The sequence below is a fragment of the Electrophorus electricus genome, chromosome 4, assembly GCF_013358815.1.
Source record: "Electrophorus electricus isolate fEleEle1 chromosome 4, fEleEle1.pri, whole genome shotgun sequence".
Taxonomy (NCBI): Eukaryota; Metazoa; Chordata; class Actinopteri; order Gymnotiformes; family Gymnotidae; genus Electrophorus; species Electrophorus electricus.
The window spans coordinates 29946539-29964065 of NC_049538.1; the positions used below are offsets into that span (position 1 = coordinate 29946539).

Consider the following 17527-nt stretch of genomic DNA (forward strand, 5'->3'; position numbering starts at 1 on the left):
TACACTTAGGAAATACGAAATCAGGACAACTTGGCTTATTCAATCTTGCTCCAAGGTCATGATCTTAAATTCTTTCCCATCGTTGCCTACACTTAGCACCGTCAATGCATAGCTGCAAACGCCCTCAGAAGAGGAAAAGAAAAGTGCTTGTGAAGGCCCCTTTTACGTAGGGCAATAAGACTTGGAAAGTAGGTTGAAGACCAGTTGGTATGCACTGATGAGGTGGGTGGAGGAATTCAACAGCATGACATGTTGGGGAGTAGCCTGAAGTATTGGCATGGTATGATCACAAGATGGTATTACCCAGATTAGTCAGTCAACTCCAGTAGGGACAAATGTAAGTGTTTAAATTCCCCCCCCCCTTCAGTGAGGCTTACAGAAGTACTAATTGCACCATTTAAGTCATCTGGGGTAAGCTAGACATTACAGGACAATATTAGTCTTCAGCTGTACTACTCAATTTAACAGGACTAGAAAAGCTACGAATTAAACACCATCCAAGAACCAAGACCCAAAGGAACAGTGATGAAAGCACATGTACAGCAGACATTTATTTTATTGGCCTTTCATCGTAAAAAAGAATTGAGGCTACATGCAAAACCGTAGTAAGTTTACATCCTAGAAGATGTGATGGTTCTTCATTGACAGCATTTGGGGTCACACGTGTTGCCCTTGCACACGCATCCAGAAGCGCATTTGCTACATCCAGATGGACAACAAGTGCAGCAACCTGACAGAGACGAAAGGAAAATTTAAAGAGAGAGAAACAAAAAAAAAAAAAAGTTTTGTACATCAGGGTTACTCACAGGAGGAGGTTCTCTTCCCCCCTTATACGTGTGATAAAGACTTACTTTTGGCTTTGCAGGAAGCACACTTGCAGTTCGTGCACTTGCAGTCTGTACCGCAGTTGCAAGTACCACCTAAGAGACAAACAATTAACAGAGCTTTAATAAGAAGTGAAAAGTCCAACACTCATTAAGAATCATTCTAAAACAAGGTAACCGGGGGAAACAAAAAACAAGTCTTACCCTTAGCGCAATCACAAGGATCCATTTTACGGGTATTTAGTTAGTGTTTCGTTACTGTTTCGAAGCTCCGCGAAAGAATCACTTTCTGTGCGTAATGTGGCGAATTTATAGTGGTCTGCAGACGCTTAGGGCGCGTGCAAAACGTAACGGCCCCGCCTCCGCGAACCTGCACACGGTTTCTCATTGAATGACAATTACGCCATCAAGACTGGGTGCAAATTCTCATTCATATGCGCCTGTTTTCAAGTAACACTGGACGAGACTATGAAAATCAATATTTAGGTCAACTTGTTTTATGATCAATTCAAAGTTGTAACACTTTTATGGCGCCTACTGATATTTCAAATAAATGTATTATGGAACATAAATGGAAATAAAAAGTAAAAAAAAAAAAAAACTACTTTAAAGCTGGTTCACTTTAAAACAACTATTGTTAACTTTAGATTTAGACTTGAATATTCCCTAACAAATGCCCTACGGACCACCCTTTGCACACGACACTTCAGGGGCTCCGCGCTCTGAGCAAACGGGCGCGTGTGCACTTGGGCGGTGTGCACGGGGCGAAGTGTTTTGAGCTCGCTGAGAGACTGTAACTGGGCGAGTGTGGCGTCGCTGGAAGAGACGCATTAAAATGTGGGTCTCTGCACCTCAAAGCATTTTAGGTTTTATTCCTGGAAAATACATGATGGTTTTACTTCTGGAAAATGCATTTTCCAGTTATATTCTACATAGAAGCATCGTCACAAACTGTCAGATACTGACTCTATTGTATACCCGTCGCTGCGTTTGATATAGCAGGCTAGCGTTAGGTTTATAAACACGTAAACATTAACCGTAACGTGCTAATTCCATGTCAACGAGTCGGTTAGTTAATTAGCTAATGCAAGCTAACCTAGCTAAGTTACAAATCTGCGCATGCGCGGTGGTCCTCCAGCGAGCAATGGTTCCTAGCTAGCTAAGATGGTTCTCTTAGCTCGTTAGCCAGTCAATAAAGTAATTAAACCAGTCGGTCAAAACAAAAAGATTTGGGTAAGATGATTTACTGTAAGCTGTAGCAGCAGACGTCAAAATGGACGACGATCATACAATTTAAGTTTTAGCAACTCAAATAATCGAGCTAATTAGTCAATTTAACAGACGTTAAGTTAGTTAAACGGTTAGATACTCTCATTAGTGCGTTTATTATTGAGTTTATTTTGAGCGTGTAATATCGCTACTTTGCTTTTTCCTATTTATTTCTTATAGAATGAACCACGGATTGGTGGGTTAGTGGGAACGTTAGCAACGGTAGCTAGTTAGCGTCAAAAGAGCATTGCGAAGCTCCCGTGTTGCTAGGTAACCGAAGCCCACAGACGACGGAGGATTAAGCTGTTTATTCTATTACAACGCCAGAAGAGTAAGAAAAACAGGTATGTGTGGGCATTATTGCATCTCCAGCCAGACATTTCATCCCAGTTTTTATGCAGTAAGATTTCTTGAGTTTAACACTAAACCCACATTCTCCCTCTGCTGGACTGTAGCCCGTACATATCTCCTTTCTCGCTTGAAACCATCCCACCACCATGTTGGTCCCAATCTACACTCTCAAACTCAACCATAAGATTAACCCCCGCATGGTTACGATGGGAAAGTTTGATGGAGTTCACCCGTGTCTGACTGCAGCTACGCAAGCAGGGAAGGTAAGTGTGCCGCAGTGTGGCAGATCTGTTAACTCTGCTTTAGACGGAACGATTCAAATGCCCAACCTGTTCATGTTTGTTTTAAATGTGTCAAACTGTTCAGGTGTTCATACATAACCCTCACTCTCGAGGACAGAGGCAAGCATCTCACCGGCTGAGTCAGAGTGGCCAAGACTCTGATATCTCCTTGCTAAACATAAACCAGGCTGTGAGCTGTTTGACAGCGGGCGCCCTGGTGCCCAATGCCACGGGACATGCGCTTCTAGTGGCCTCACAGACCAATCTGCTGGCTTATGACGTACACGACAATGCCGACATATTCTACAGGGAGGTGGGTGATGCAGCGTTGAACATCCCGAAAAGTTGCGAAACCTTTGTAGTCAATCGTGTCAGAAATCCGGGGGTTAAAACATTCACTTCTAAAAGGGTCGATTGAAGTTTTGCTTCTGAGGTTGATGCTGTACTGCAGGTGACAGATGGGGCTAATGCCATTGTCCTGGGAAAGTTAGCGGACATCCAGAGCCCTCTTGCCATCGTCGGAGGAAACTGCGCTATACAAGGCTTTGACTATGGGGGAAATGACCAGTTCTGGACCGTAAGGCAGCCCGGTTTATTTTCGATTGTTCTTAAAGTCATTTGGAGAGATGACGATGCGTAACGTATGTTTTTCTGCTTAAAGGTGACTGGAGATAATGTGCGATCACTGGTACTGTGTGACTTCACTGGTGATGGGAAGAATGAGGTAGAGTACCGCAGCACTTTTTCACATTTACGGCATTTGGACGATGTTCTTATCCAGATCGACTTACATAGGCAAAAGAAAACAAAGCACTTTTGTGAGACTGATCCCAAACAAATTAGTCTGGTTAGTGACAGATGCTTTTAACATCCAAAAGTGTTTTTTGAATAGTCAAGTCCCTGAACACACTGATCTACTAATAGGGATTTATATGAAAACACTGAATATATTCTTTGCTGTTGTGAAGAAGAAAAATATATTCTTTGCTGTTGTGAAGAAGAAAACCCCCCCCCCCACTAAAATCCTTAACCTTGTTATCATCAACATTAATTTAATTTAAAACTAAACAAATGCGCAATACTTAAAGACTGAAACAGTAGCTAAGGTCCACAATCGCTTTGATGTTTTTTAAAATGATAGCCTGATCATTAGGACAACATTAAAATACTGAGCGTTAAAGAAAACTGAAACTGCTAAAAATTAAAGCTCAAAGTATTTTCTAGGTACTTTCTGTAAGGTACTACTGTTAATCACTTGGTATCAGTATTAGAAAAAAGCAGAAAATGACAAATTTAAAAGGGTTTATGGGATCATAGGAGTATGTACTTGCATTTATATTAAAACCACAAACATTCTTTCCCTCATACCTGAAGAACAAAACCTAAATGTTTTCCGATCATAGATGTACCAGTCACGTCACCAGCTGAAAGCTGAATGGTAGAAGTTTGATTCTCAGTTATCTTGCCTTTCATTGGCTTAATATGTGGCCATGAAGTCATTATTTATAACAAAATGGACACGTTTAAAGTTGACTGAATTATGGCGTCACATAAAATATCTGCTTGATATATGGAGGGAATGAATGAGGTATTCGAAGAGCCACAAGAGCATAGACAAATAGAATTTAAAATATAGCAGGGTTATATACTAACCAGTGAGACCAGGTTTCACCAGTAGATATATGGTAACAGTCTATGTGCCCCATCACAATTTACAATCCTTGTTTGATTTATAGCTGCTTGTGGGATCAGAAGACTTTGATATCCGAGTATTTAGAGAGGATGAGCTGGTGTGTGAGATGGCAGAAAACGAGGTAAATATGAAGGGATTTTCACAGTGGTTGTGTTATCGGATTCATGTGGTAAAAGTATCTTAGCTGGAAGATTGCTGGTGGTTTTCTGTTCTTCCCAGACAGTAACGTCGCTGTGTCACATACACAGCAGCAGGTTTGGTTATGCGCTGGCTAATGGTACAGTGGGAGTGTATGACCACACTGCCCGCTACTGGAGAATCAAGGTACACTTTTTTAAAATGTTGTTTCAATTTTTATTTTATTTTTAGGTGCAGTCACAATTTATTGTTCACTACACAAAGCACAGAATTAGTAGCCATGTTGTTAACTGTTGCTGTGTTTTTGAATCATCATCACTTGCTGTTTCTCTTGCTTGCAGTCAAAAAACCATGCGATGAGTATACATGCCTTTGACCTGAACGATGACGGAGTCGTAGAGCTCATAACCGGCTGGTCCAATGGGAAAGTAGGTCATGCTTCACGTCTGACTCGTATCTGTGTGTGTGTGTGTGTGTGGTCACTCTCTGCCTCCTTCCCAGCACTTACCGTGATCTCATTTCTCACGACGGTCCAGATCGATGCGCGCAGTGATCGGACCGGCGAGGTGATCTTCAAGGACAACTTCTCCTCGTCGGTGGCTGGGCTGGTGGAGGGAGATTACCGCATGGATGGGCACGTTCAGCTTATCTGCACCTCAGTGGAAGGAGAAGGTGACATTGCCAACCGAGAGAGAACATGTTCACCTTTCCACATCACATGAACATGCACTGATTGACAGCGACTGGGTCTGTGAGTTTAAGGTCCTGCAGTAACAATGTCGAACCTTAGTCACTGCACAGTCTTCCTTCAGTGTCCTCGTGTGGGGCATGTATGGATCAGTGCATTTAGCGCGCTCGGTTCGACGTCGGCCTGTTCCTTACGCCGTGTTGTCCCGCAGTACGCGGCTACCTGCCAGCCAGCAAAGACCTGAAGGGGAACCTGATGGACGTGAGCGTGGAGCAAGACCTTGTCAGAGAACTGAGCCAGCGTAAACACAACCTGCTCCTAGAGCTCCGTAACTACGAGGAGCATGGCAAGGTCCGCGCATACACACGCACAGGCGCACACAGACATACGTACACGGGTACGTGCTCACGATGCAGGTGCCACGCACTGTTGTAGGCTGGCACTGGTGCGTCTGAAGCCGAGGCTCAGATGGGGGTCATTCCTGCCAACACTCAGCTGCAAACAGCCCTGTCTGTGCAAGCAGCCTCGGAAAGTCAGAGGGGTCACGTAGAACTCAGCATCTCCACACCTAACGGTACGGCAGCTTCCCAAACAGCTCTCTAGCTGCACTACATACCACAAAGTATGTCCATTTCTTATGCCATATATTATTAGTATTATTAACACTAATAATACTTCCTATGTTGACCCAAAATAAATGCTTAATTTCATTTGTAGACTCTCTCTCTTTCTTTCTTTCTCTCTCTCTCTCTCTCTCTCTCTCTCTCTCTCTCTCTACACCCCCCCCCCCAGAGACCATCATCCGCGCAGTGCTGATTTTTGCCGAGGGCATCTTCGAGGGCGAGAGTCATGTGGTGCATCCCAGTGCGCTGAACCTCTCCGGCTGTGTCTGTGTTCCCATAATTCCTCCTAAAGACATCCCAGTAGATCTGCATATCAAAGCCTTTGTAGGTGGGCGGACCAGGTGTGTGTTTGTTGATTTTTAAAAACATTTCCTAACAATATTCTTCCTTCATAGCGACTCTGTTGTTTCAGGCTAAACAGGACATGATCAAAGCTGCTTAACGGCGATCCTGCCATGTAGAGTGCTAGTGAGGGAGCAGCTCCCAGTGAGGCCTTTTAGAAAGATTCTTGTGTAGCCTGCGAGGCCCCCTGCTGGTTAGGAAGTGACTCTTTTTTTCAGCAGTGCTCCTTCTCAACAAGCCCAATAGGGGTCAGAAGTGTTGACTGAATTGAAGATTAACGCTGGACGAGAGAAGGCAGAAGTGCTGGATTTGCTAGATGATTTATGGTTGTTTTCTCTCTTCTCCTTTTTTTCCGGCTTCAGCACGCAGTTTCATGTGTTTGAAATAACACGTCAGCTGCCTCGATTCTCTATGTATGACCTTCACGTTGACCCTTCAACCCCTGCACCCACAGGAAGAGTCTCGTTTAGTATCAGTGACAGGCCACAAAGGGTAAAGCACGCACACCAACGCACACAAACAAACGTGCACATGAACACACACACAAAGGACTATCTATCACTCATATTGAATATCTCATGATTTTCTAATAATGCCAACAAGGACTTGCTCTGAACTTGTCTCAGTCACAAGCGCTGTGCTAAAGTTGGGATTCTGTTAACCATGCGCCTTACATAGTTTGGAAGTTCCGAGTCTGTAAAGTGCTAGCTGCCGCAAGATCTAGCAACACCAAGATCTAATGTCCACAGCTCGGGCTGAGGTCAGGGCTCCTGCCATCTGGGTGGGGTTCTCCTGTCGTGGCTGAAGGCCTCTTCCTGTATGCAGGTGGTCATGTGGCTAAACCAGAACTTTCTGCTGCCAGAAGCCATCAGCAGCCCAGACGTGACGTTCACTTCACTACGTGGAGGAGGCCTTCTGACCATCAGCATGCGCTCTAGCGGGGAAGTGCGTGCGTTGAAATGTGTAAAAGTCTTCAAAACTTCATTGCTGCTAGACTTGTTTATCAGACCCCCACTACCTCTCAGATAACACTGCAAACGGATGACATTGAGCTGGCAGGAGACCTGGTCCAGTCGCTCGCTGTGTTCCTGGCTATCGAGGACCTGCCCACAGAGGCCGACTTCCCAGCCTGCTTTGAGCAGCTCCGAGGCACCCTCACCGAGGCCAGTAACAGCATTTACATTTACAGTATCTCATCCAAAGCAACTTACAATCATGATAGAGTACAACTTGAGCAATTGCGGGTTAAGGGTCGTGCTCAGGGGCCCGGCAGTGATGCGACTTGACCCAGCAACCTTCCGATTACAAGTCAAGTACTTTAACCACTGAGCTACCGCTACAACTAAAAGCGACACGCGTAAACGAGTAGTGTGTGTTCAGGTGGACGAGTTCCACGCCGTGCGTCAGAAGATGACCGCAGCCATCGGGGATCACTCGAACCATATCCGAAACATGCTGGTGCAGGCAGAGGACGCTCGACTCATGGGAGACCTGTAAGCGCCAGGCAACCCAGTGACCTGCTGCGTCCCCTCTCGGTTTTTCTTCCTTTCTTTGTGCTTCCTATCCCCCCTTTGTGTCTCTTTTTTGTCTTACACACACAGACTCACAAACAACTGCTGTCTTTTTATCTCACAGGAAGACCATGAAGAAACGTTACATCGAGCTGTACGACCTCAACCGAGACCTGATTAGTGAATATAAGATCCGGTCCAACAACCACAGTGCTCTTCTATCCCGTCTTAAGGCTGTAAACCAGGCCATTCAGAGAGCCGGCAGGCTGAGAGGTGGGTGGAAGTCTTTAGGCTGTAAACCCTGGGCCGCTTGCAGACAGAATGTACAAAAAACTGATGGCACCATGGAAAATGTTTTCTCTGTCCATGAGATTTCATTTATGAGGAATGTCCAAATATAGCCCTCTCTCCTCTCTCAGTGGGAAAACCAAAGAACCAGGTCATCAGTGCCTGCAGGGACGCAATCAAGAACAACAACGTAAACGCCCTGTTCAAGATCATGAAAGCAGGGACCGCGTCCTGTTGAGTGCGCCCTCTGCTGGCCGTCCGTGTTACCTACAGGACAGCAGCTCTGGCTCTGGAGATCAGACCAAGTCTCCTCCCACGGCTGTGGCTGACACACACACGACTAGTCCAGTAATTAATTCCTACAGAGTCATGCAAAACACCGCGGAGAAGAACATCTACTCCAAACCTCTAAATGGCAGTGTTGTATGTAGAAAAGTAGCTGCAAGCTGTTTCCTGCGTGAACACACAACTGTGTCCAGGGAACAAACTGTATGAAGTTGCGTACTTTTTCTAGGTGTACATAGGCGCTTTGTATCGACTTTGTGTACGTGCAATATATTGATTGCCAATAAATGGTTCAGTAAATGATGTACAGTTATCGTTCCGGGGCTGGCTGAGTCAGACGGAACCGACTGATCGTGCTTGCCCGGACCGAGCCATTATTTCCCTCGCGCGTATCTTCCTGCGCGCTCCTTTGGTCTGAGCGCGAGCGTAGGCATCTGGCTCGCAGTGTTGTGTACGTGTGCATTTTCCCGGTTCTGGGGGTTGTTTTGGAGGGTGTAGGTTCTTCACGCAGGGCAGGTAAGTAGCCGCGTAACGCTGCAGGCTCCGTGCTTCTTCCACCCTGCTGTAGAGTTGGAGATGAAGGCGCTGGGGGGTGTTACCGCTTCACTGACGTTTGCGGGAGGTGAAGGCTTTAGGACAGGGTTCATTCTTTCCACGTTAGTTTGCCTCTGGCAAAAGACAAAAAAAACCCCGACATTTCTGCAGCTTGGACCAAAGTAAATGAAAGGACATTTGATATTCTGCTTTTCTTATATTCTTACCAGCAAGTCCCCCAAAACGACACTAATGCCGCAGTATTTCTGGAACACTGTTTTGTACAAGTAATCCAACGTCAATGAACAGACTTTTTTCGAGGTAAGGCAAAAAATGCAAGTACAAAATCTTATTTATTAAAGTAACGTCACGTTTGTTTTTAAATGGTGACGGCCAAAGTTTATTATTCTATACACTAAAGTACATTCTGAAACGCTCTACGTAGCTTCATGTTCTAAAGCGTTGACCTAGAAATATGTCGCTGCGCTCACGTTACTAGTCATACGCATTCTCCACTCCGAAAGGAAGTAGAGCAACATTTGCGTTAAGCCTTTGCCCAGTTTACTTTAAGATTCTCTCCATTTAAACTGATTATAAGGAAATGCTTTATCTAAATATTACTACTTTGACATTACCCTTGACATATGACTATTGAACGCAGGTAGGACTTTAATGGTAAATGATTTGATGGTATAACAAGTATATTAACTTGCTGATTTGTATCTAATCTAATACTATATACCTGTTTCTAGGAACTTTTTTTTTTTTGTGCACGAGAGATGACGGCCTTAAAAATGAAAATAATCCTGAAAGTTTGTTAAGCGTAGTTAAAGCTGAGAGTCTCGCATGTATCTCAGATTGCTTCGCTCAGAGAAGAAACATCTCCCGGGTGGATGCAATCAAGTTCACACAAACAGAGGAGTCCATCGTTGCTCCAGATTGGCTCTGGAGTAGGAGTTACTGCCAATGAAGAAACACTAATATGCTAAACTCTCAGACGCGATGACTGTGGAGATCCGTGGCGGCGAGACTTGTTAAACTTGGCTTGCAGTGTCTGGAAAAAATGAGGAGAATCCACATAAAGGGAGACGTGGCCTGCACACTAATCCTGCTTGTGCTTCTGTGCATATTGTTGTATGTCCATCAAAGTTTAATAACCACCTGGGAGGTGGTGCACATTAAGAATGACTCTGCCATCTCCAAAGATCTCCTAGAAGCCACAGCAAAGGCATGCTCCTGCAAGATTCCCGATGTGCCCCAGTGCAGTTCTGGGCCTGAGTTGCAGGCAGAAGCCAGGTCCAGCAAAGTTCTGAAGACTCCTGTGAAGTTAAAGAAAAGGGTTGGGAATAACAAAACTCCGACAAAAGCCAGTGTTAGTCCGACTCCGTTCCACTTTGACTTTGAAGGTTACCTTCGCAAGAAAGACCAGAGGGAGTTTGAGATGTTAATCAACCAGCCGGAGAAGTGTTCCGGGCCTGAAGGTGCACCTTATCTGCTGATCGCCATCAAGTCAGTGGCAGCAGACTTTGACAAGCGGCAGGTAGTGCGACGCACATGGGGCCGAGAGGGCGTGGCCCTGAATGGAGTGTCCATCATGATCGTCTTCCTGCTGGGAGTGCCCCAAAATGCCACGGCGCTCCCAGTGTGGGACAAGTTGTTGACGTACGAGAGCCGAGCGTTCCGAGACATTCTGCTGTGGAACTTCGAAGACACGTTCTTTAACCTTACACTGAAAGAAACTCACTTCCTCCGGTGGGTGAACACAACCTGTTCCAAAGCGAAGTTCATCTTCAAGGGAGATGTAGACGTTTATGTTAACATCGAAAACATTCTGGAGATGCTCGGGGACAGGGAGGCTGATCGGGACCTTTTTATTGGGGACATCATCATCCACGCGAAACCAATTCGCAGACGTAGTAGTAAATACTTTGTGCCCGAGTTTATGTACGGCCAGGGGATGTACCCGTCTTACGCAGGCGGGGGCGGCTTCGTCATGTCAGGGCACACTGCGCTGAGGCTGCACATGGCCTGCAAGGAAGTGGAGCTCTTTCCTATAGACGATGTCTTCCTGGGAATGTGTCTCCTCCGGCTGGGTCTTCAGCCCACACGGCACAAGGGCTTCCGCACCTTTGGCATTGTGAGGCCATCGGCGGCGCCGCGCCTGCAGGTGTACGACCCCTGCTTCTACAAGCATCTGATGGTGGTGCACGGCCTGACGGTGCCCCAGATCTGGCTCATGTGGAACCTGCTGCATGACCCCGGTGTGCACTGCCATAGCAGCCAAGCTGCCGCAGTGTTACCCTTCAAGTGGCGAGACAAGACTCCTGACACCGCTATGGATACTGGGAAACGTGACTATGAACTACAAGTGTTTGTGAAACACTAACGACTTTATGCTTGGACTGCAGGGCCTGTGAACGTTTAATGCTGGAGTTTTAAAGGCAGAAGTGGAAATTGTTTAGCTGTTCCTAAATATTTAAACATGTAGACAGTACAGAATTCTGTAGAGATTAATTTGTTAAATGTGCACATGAACCTTGAAGGGAGTTTGGCAACTACAATTTTTTAGCTGCTGTCAAAGATGAAAGATTTATCCATTTACCCAAAGTTTTTCCGTGGATTTTGGTGTCAAAAACCTTTTTTTTTTTTTTTTTTTTTTTTTTTTTTTTTAAGTTCCAGATACCAATGTTGCAATCCCTAGAAACAAACTCTGGAGGCAAATTACTTCGTGAATCACATTTTGTGAGTGTTATTATCTGCCTCAAGGTTACTGACCTAGTGCTAAACATGAGCACTAATGGATTATTTAATACTCTCTATACTCAAAAGTGAATAACACTGCTGGTCTGCATTTTTACTTCTGTTTTTAAAAGTGTTTTTTTCCACGAGCAGTATTTCCCACCTTCATCTAAATACACTCTGCTTTGTGTAATGTCTGCTGGGGGTTGCGGGTTAAAGCATAGTTAATATATCCAGAACACTGAAACCACAGGGGAAAAAAACAGGAGTCGTTCCCCCTCGTTTTTATTACGCCCAGTCTTCAGATGTTATTGTTGGTGTTGAACACACTGTACCAAAATGTTTAACAAACAAATGCAGTTTATAAAATTGAAAGTATTGTGGTTTCCGTAGATTAGATGAGTAGATACTAGTCACAGCGTCTTTGCATGAGTTCAGGAGCATTGTGTAAGCGTTTAGCCGACCTATTCAGTGAATTATTCACCACAGCTAAAGTTATTGCTTTCAAAAAAATAAACAAAAACAATACATGCCTGACAAATAGACTTTCTGTTATTTTCTGACCAAAAAAAAGAGATCAGATACAAAACACCACATTGCAATTAATCATGATTCACAATTTTTAATTAAGGAGCCCATTTCCAGAAATGGGTGAAATATACTGAATCCACAAAAAATACTCACTTTCGACAATGGAGGACACGTACACTGTAAGGAACACATCACATAGCAGTAATATGTGCATGACACTGAATGGAAGTTGTCTATTTCTAAACACAATCTGTAATTCGGTCTGCAATGCAATAAAAGAGGATAAAGACTGAAGAGGAAATGGAACGAATCAGAACCCAGCTGATGAACGTAGAGCATTCACAAAAAGAGAGAGAGAGGGAGAGATCCACCTGAGATTGGACAGGCAACCAGCGTACCAGGTTGCCGTCTCTTAACGGGACGCCATCTAACAGGCAGGATCTCGTCACTGACCAGTGGTTGTGTTGCTCCTTCTTCTACTTATACTGAATTCACAGAGGATGAGCTTAGCTTAAGACTCCAGTTGCGTTAAAAAATAAAATAAAAAAAACTGCACACACAGACTCACTCAATGTGAACGTAAAAGTTATTCATACTAATTTACTAATTTAAAATAGTTTGTATGAAAAGTGCAAGTTCCGGTTAACAGAAACATCACAACCACTAGTACGAACTTCACATCACGGAGGACCGTCAGCTTGTGGGAACTCTGTAGACTGGACATGGCCCCCGACCTTGACTTTATGCCCCACCCACCCTTCATCAGATGAGTTCATAGACAGAGACTTGGCTGTTTATCCAACACTCAGACAGAGGACTGTGAACATTTGGAGACAATAAACAGTCCATCAGTTTATCTGTACATGCTCTATAATAAACAAAGCAGATCAGTTTCATTTACAGAGCAAGTCACGATGGGCTCGGAAGGTGACGAGGCACAACGTTAACAGCGGGTTTAGGCTTTTTTCGTTCTTTTTCCTTGGTTTCAAACTCACCCTTAAGAGAAGGGTGAAACGGAACACATCAACTGCTACCATCCTTGCAAACCAAGCAAATGCCAGAAAAAAACAACCCCACAAATAAACAAACAAACAAAAAACCCCAAACAAACAAACAAAAAAAACACCTAAAATGCTGGATCACCCAATGTTAAATACAAGCAGGGGGGACTGATGGAAAGGTCCATCATACAGGTGGAACCCATGAGAGTGCTACAGTGGACCACACCACCACGCCCTGGACCAGGAGGCCCTGCCTGTCCTGGCTTTTAGCACGAGCACCACCAACACCATGGTTCTCTCCACTGGCAGGTGTTCCACCCGCCTCCTGCTCACGGCACAGTCAGAGCATACGCCCCCTGCTACGGAGTCCCTTAAGGACCACCTGTGTTTGAAAACTTGCAACTCTTCACAGTTAGCAATGGTAATGGATACAGCAGGAGAACTCCAGACTTCCAACTGAATGTGAATCGCTAAGGTACTGTTAGTTTAGATGACAAAACAGAAGAACATGCTATTTACAGATTTGTACATGGACAGACAGATGCACAGCACTGCAGAACGTCCCACATATAACCAAGAAACAGGCAGAAACACAGAGGCAAAAGCTGTGAAGGAGAAAGCTCCCAGGCACATAACTGGGGATATCTATCATTACAAAGCATCAGCACAGAAATGCCATTTAAACAATTCCAGGGAATTACAAACAAAAAGAGAATGTTCTTGTTCTCTGGTAAGTTAAGGTCACGTCTGATGAGAGAATTTAAGATCCTGGACAGTTATTTCTTTGGCTAAAGTTTTGGCAAATAAGGGAAAATGCACAGATGAAGAATGGCTCTGAAAGGCTTTGAAGACCAAGAGCTCAGCTGAAGATGGTGTGGCAAGAAGGGAGCATGGAACGCAAACGAGCTGAAAGGGCAAAGGTCACGTGATCAGGAGTGGGGCAGAGAATGCCAGGCCAATGTCTCCATCCAGTTTTCTGTGTTAAGAGCTCCCAAGTCCAATCCATTTCCATCCCATTCTCCATTCTTATTTCTCTCCCCAACACTCAGTAATCCCAACAGTCCTCAGTGGACAGAAGAGAAGTGCCAAGTAAAAAAGTTGTAATTTTGTTTTAGTGCAAATGTTTAAAAAAAAAAAAACAACCCAAAACTGACATCAACCTAAGTTGCAACAAAACAGCCACCAAAAAAAAAAAGAAAAAAAAAGAGACCAATTTAACGTGCTGAAGTTCACACTGCACAGCACTGCGACGGGATTTAACCTGTGTGTGTGTGTGTGTGTGTGTGTGTGTGTGTGTATGCAAGTCTGTAGTTCAACATGTTTACAAGCAAACTCCCATATGTGGTGTGCAGTGCATTTGTGCTTCTTATTTTGTAGATCATACACACCTAATTCCTTAAACAAAGCACAAAAAGAAGCAACACTTTATTCATGCACCGGCTGCTGAGGTTCCCAAATCCTCCGGCATGTTCTGAGCTTCTGAGCGCGTCGTCTGCTTGTGCTGGTCACTGCCTTGCTGAAGCGAAGGGAACTGAACGTGCTTAAAGTGTTTAAAGTGTTTGAAGTGTTTAATATGCAGAAGAGGAAACGGTATCAAAACGTATGTCACATATGCCCTTTGGTGTCAGTGTCTGGTGAGGGATCGATTTAGAAACAGAAAGCCATTCATAAAAACAGCTTCTTTAAGCTTATGAATATATACACAAGCAATGCTTGTTCATGTAAGAAAAAGAATGAAGTGCATGTATGTGTCAGAGTGTGTGTGTGTGTGTGTGCACGCACGCGCATGAGACAGCGTGCATGAATATCACATCACTGTGCTGACGCTGACAGGTGCAGAGTTGGAAATGCAGCTCAAGGGGGTGTGTTGCAGGATAAATGGAGGGGGTGGAGCCTCTGCTAGCTGCCTCCAACCTGTATATGCAGGGTGGGAGGGGCTAGGGGCGGAGCATCCATTTTCGAACACAGCTGGGGGAATTAGGCAGAGCTTCCAGCACGTGGTTATTCAGCTGGTGGGAGGGCAGCTGTGTGTGTGTGTGTGGTGGGGGGGAAGGCACACTGTGCTGGTGGGCTCCAGGGCTCCACAGCACCCTATGTGGCCAGATGGGCATGGCTGGCACCTCAGTGGGCACCGGGTTCAGTGCAGCACTGGCGGGGAGCTCCGTACAAGGTCACTGACGCGATGTGGTTGTTCTGCATCACCTGGAGACAGAGCAACACACAGGACAGAGGGTTCACATGTAGAGCATTGCAGGGTTGCACATCAGCTCCTTAAAGCTAGTGGAGGTACAGTTGGACACTGGAACAGATGTTCCGACAAGGGAACAAAAGGTGCATGACTGTCTTGGACTTAATAAACAGCAACTAAAAATGTCAACACAGTCCAGCTGTATCAACCAATCAGGAAGCTTCTCTATGAGAGGGCAGTTCTCTGTACCTGTCAATTATTTTGTGGGAGGACAGGCTAAGTGCTTAGATTCCAAGTGTTTGGAGAAGAGTTTGGGAAAAGATCTGGAAGAAGGGCATGAGATTGAGGGGAGGGGCTGGACTTCAAAAACTTTGAATTAAAATATAAAACTCAGCAACTTTATATGAAAAGATTTTCATGTTAAAAAAAAAAAAAAAAAAGAATCCATAGCCAGAAGATTTTCACACAATATAACTGTGACAGATTCTCAAACAAACATCCCTGAGTGAGCAGAGCTCTGAAGATCTCTCCTACCTCAAAGATCATCCTCTGGAAGCCAAAGCAGAAGGTGGAGCCGAACGGGTTGGTGTTATTCGCAGACGATGACCTGAGAAGAGGAGCTGCGTTCAGTCCCTGAATCAAAACCATTTTCCCCACAGCGGTAAATCTGTTTTTAGGTTTAAGGGAAGACTTAAAGTACAGTAGTTATTCTTAAAACAGTGCTAAGTTCTTCCCCTCCAACAATTCTTTGAGTTCATTAAACAAAATAATTGATTCGACAATATTCGCTTTCTTTTGGTTCCTCAGTCAAGATGGCCTAATTCTGAAGTTCTTCCCCTCCAACAGATTTTTCTTCAGGTTTTCCTAGCTCTATGTCCATATGTCCAGCTGGAGTCCTACCTATGAAGCACCACTGGCTTTTCCATAGGGTGTCCCAGTAACTCCTGGATCTGATCCCACTGAGCAAAAGGAGAAACACATTCAGCACCTTCTCAGCACACACACACCATGCAGCACTGTTTAACAGTGTACATGTGGTGGTGAGCATGCACCTTGCTGTAGGTAGTAACTATGCAGTCCTCTCCCTGGACATCAGCTGCGTCTGAAACACAGGCAGGAACAGTCAGTCCTCTGGAGGTGCCAGTTCACCACGGGATGCACAAAGACACACAGACACAACGCATGTTTTCACCCACCTTTCTTAATAATGAGGGGAATCTTGAAATCACATCGATGGTATCTGAAATCAGAAGACTGCACAGTAAACGACCTGCTTGTGCTGAATTCAGTGTTGATTTCTATGCAATTTTTAATTTGTTTGTAAAGACGTCTGGATGCTTTTAACAAGAATCATCATATTTTGATGACTTTTATTCAGTTCATGCTCAGCAGCGCAGGAGCTATGGTAAACAACCCTATTTATTTACGTACAACATCTGAGAACATCTCAGAACAAAATGAAGACCCCAAACAAAATTTTAACTAGTATATTTGTTTAACTGCTGCATGTAGAGTATTAGTTGTCTAATAATACTGAAACATGTCTTTTCATCAAAGCAGTAAGATCCATTCTGAGTCAGTTCCCCTGAACACGCCACAAAACGATCACGCCAACGGCAGTGCGAGCGGGAAGGAGAGGGAGCAGATGGGTCCAGACTCACATGTTGAAATTGTAATGGCCTGGGTAGTTGGTGTGAAGAACAAACTTCTTCACAAGGTGGGACGTCGAGTCAAACAGTATGTCCTGGGTGCATGAAAGAGACAGAGAGGGACGGGGCACAGAGGCAGGGATGCTTCAATTAATCCAGCACCTGGTTGTAGTCCCTCTACTGAGCCAAAACACAATGCCAATGGGGAACCTCGATAATAAGGCGTGTGGGGCTCTGTGTTTTCACCAGGATGTGGTACAGGCAGTGCAGTCAGGTTTGCAGGAAAAGAACTGTGGTTCCACCAAAGACACGTACCACACCCAGGGTGAAGTAGTTAAAGAAGTAGTCGTTACACTTGGACGGGACTTGCTTGTGGGGGGAGGGAGAGTGGATCTTCATCTACAATGGGGGGGGGGGGGGGGAAACAGAGAATTTAATGCATAGCTGATCAGTAAGAAGGCAATGCCTTGAAATCTAAAGAGATTATGTGAAGATGTAATCCTTTATAGATGTCAAATGGGTAACTAGAAATCTTCACTTCTGATCAAGAACCAGTAAAGTGTAGACAATCTCAAGGGTGATCACTTTGGCA

At 44.7% G+C, this 17527-nt stretch overlaps 3 protein-coding genes across 5 annotated transcripts in view; 2 read left to right on the forward strand and 1 right to left on the reverse strand.

The window, feature by feature from the left end:
- Positions 1 to 1574: 1574 nt before the first annotated feature.
- Positions 1575 to 8596, forward strand: bbs2 (Bardet-Biedl syndrome 2). Of its 3 annotated transcripts, none has more exons than XM_035525252.1 (19): positions 1575 to 1661; positions 2274 to 2437; positions 2549 to 2707; positions 2811 to 3038; positions 3177 to 3302; positions 3387 to 3449; positions 4462 to 4539; positions 4638 to 4742; positions 4898 to 4984; positions 5093 to 5228; positions 5456 to 5595; positions 5680 to 5818; positions 6037 to 6208; positions 6572 to 6701; positions 7035 to 7154; positions 7235 to 7372; positions 7590 to 7702; positions 7845 to 7993; positions 8140 to 8596. In XM_035525252.1, the coding sequence occupies exons 3-19, from the start codon at positions 2591 to 2593 to the stop codon at positions 8244 to 8246; spliced, it is 2148 nt and encodes a 715-aa protein (XP_035381145.1). In that variant the 5' UTR covers positions 1575 to 1661; positions 2274 to 2437; positions 2549 to 2590; the 3' UTR covers positions 8247 to 8596. The 3 variants fall into 3 exon arrangements, with proteins under 3 accessions (XP_035381145.1, XP_035381146.1, XP_035381144.1); XM_035525253.1 differs by lacking the exon at positions 1575 to 1661 and adding an exon at positions 1690 to 2057; XM_035525251.1 differs by lacking the exon at positions 1575 to 1661 and having other exon boundaries at positions 1690 to 2437.
- A 75-nt stretch (positions 8597 to 8671) lies between these two features.
- b3gnt9 (UDP-GlcNAc:betaGal beta-1,3-N-acetylglucosaminyltransferase 9) lies at positions 8672 to 15261 on the forward strand. The gene is made up of 2 exons (XM_035525254.1): positions 8672 to 9148; positions 9580 to 15261. Exon 2 carries the CDS (start codon positions 9891 to 9893, stop codon positions 11211 to 11213), a length of 1323 nt encoding a protein of 440 aa, XP_035381147.1. The 5' UTR covers positions 8672 to 9148; positions 9580 to 9890; the 3' UTR covers positions 11214 to 15261.
- c4h16orf70 (chromosome 4 C16orf70 homolog) overlaps positions 11703 to 17527 on the reverse strand; it is a 9796-nt gene continuing 3971 nt past the window's right edge. Inside the window, exons 10-16 of the mRNA XM_035525255.1 lie at positions 17251 to 17334; positions 16948 to 17030; positions 16483 to 16526; positions 16339 to 16388; positions 16187 to 16245; positions 15821 to 15893; positions 11703 to 15300 (exon numbers count right to left, since the gene is read on the reverse strand). Of these exons, the coding sequence (XP_035381148.1) occupies positions 15220 to 15300; positions 15821 to 15893; positions 16187 to 16245; positions 16339 to 16388; positions 16483 to 16526; positions 16948 to 17030; positions 17251 to 17334 (474 nt within the window). The 3' untranslated portion in view covers positions 11703 to 15219. The remainder of the gene's footprint in view (positions 15301 to 15820; positions 15894 to 16186; positions 16246 to 16338; positions 16389 to 16482; positions 16527 to 16947; positions 17031 to 17250; positions 17335 to 17527) is intronic.

Bases quoted from the DNA above. Each gene is read 5' to 3' on its own strand.
- bbs2 (XM_035525252.1), top strand. From the start codon at position 2,591: ATGTTGGTCCCAATCTACACTCTCAAACTCAACCATAAGATTAACCCC. The intron at 4,985-5,092 runs GTAGGTCATGCT...ACGACGGTCCAG, and splicing joins CCGGCTGGTCCAATGGGAAA to ATCGATGCGCGCAGTGATCG. The intron at 7,994-8,139 runs GTGGGTGGAAGT...CTCCTCTCTCAG, and splicing joins GAGAGCCGGCAGGCTGAGAG to TGGGAAAACCAAAGAACCAG.
- b3gnt9 (XM_035525254.1), top strand. From the start codon at position 9,891: ATGAGGAGAATCCACATAAAGGGAGACGTGGCCTGCACACTAATCCTG.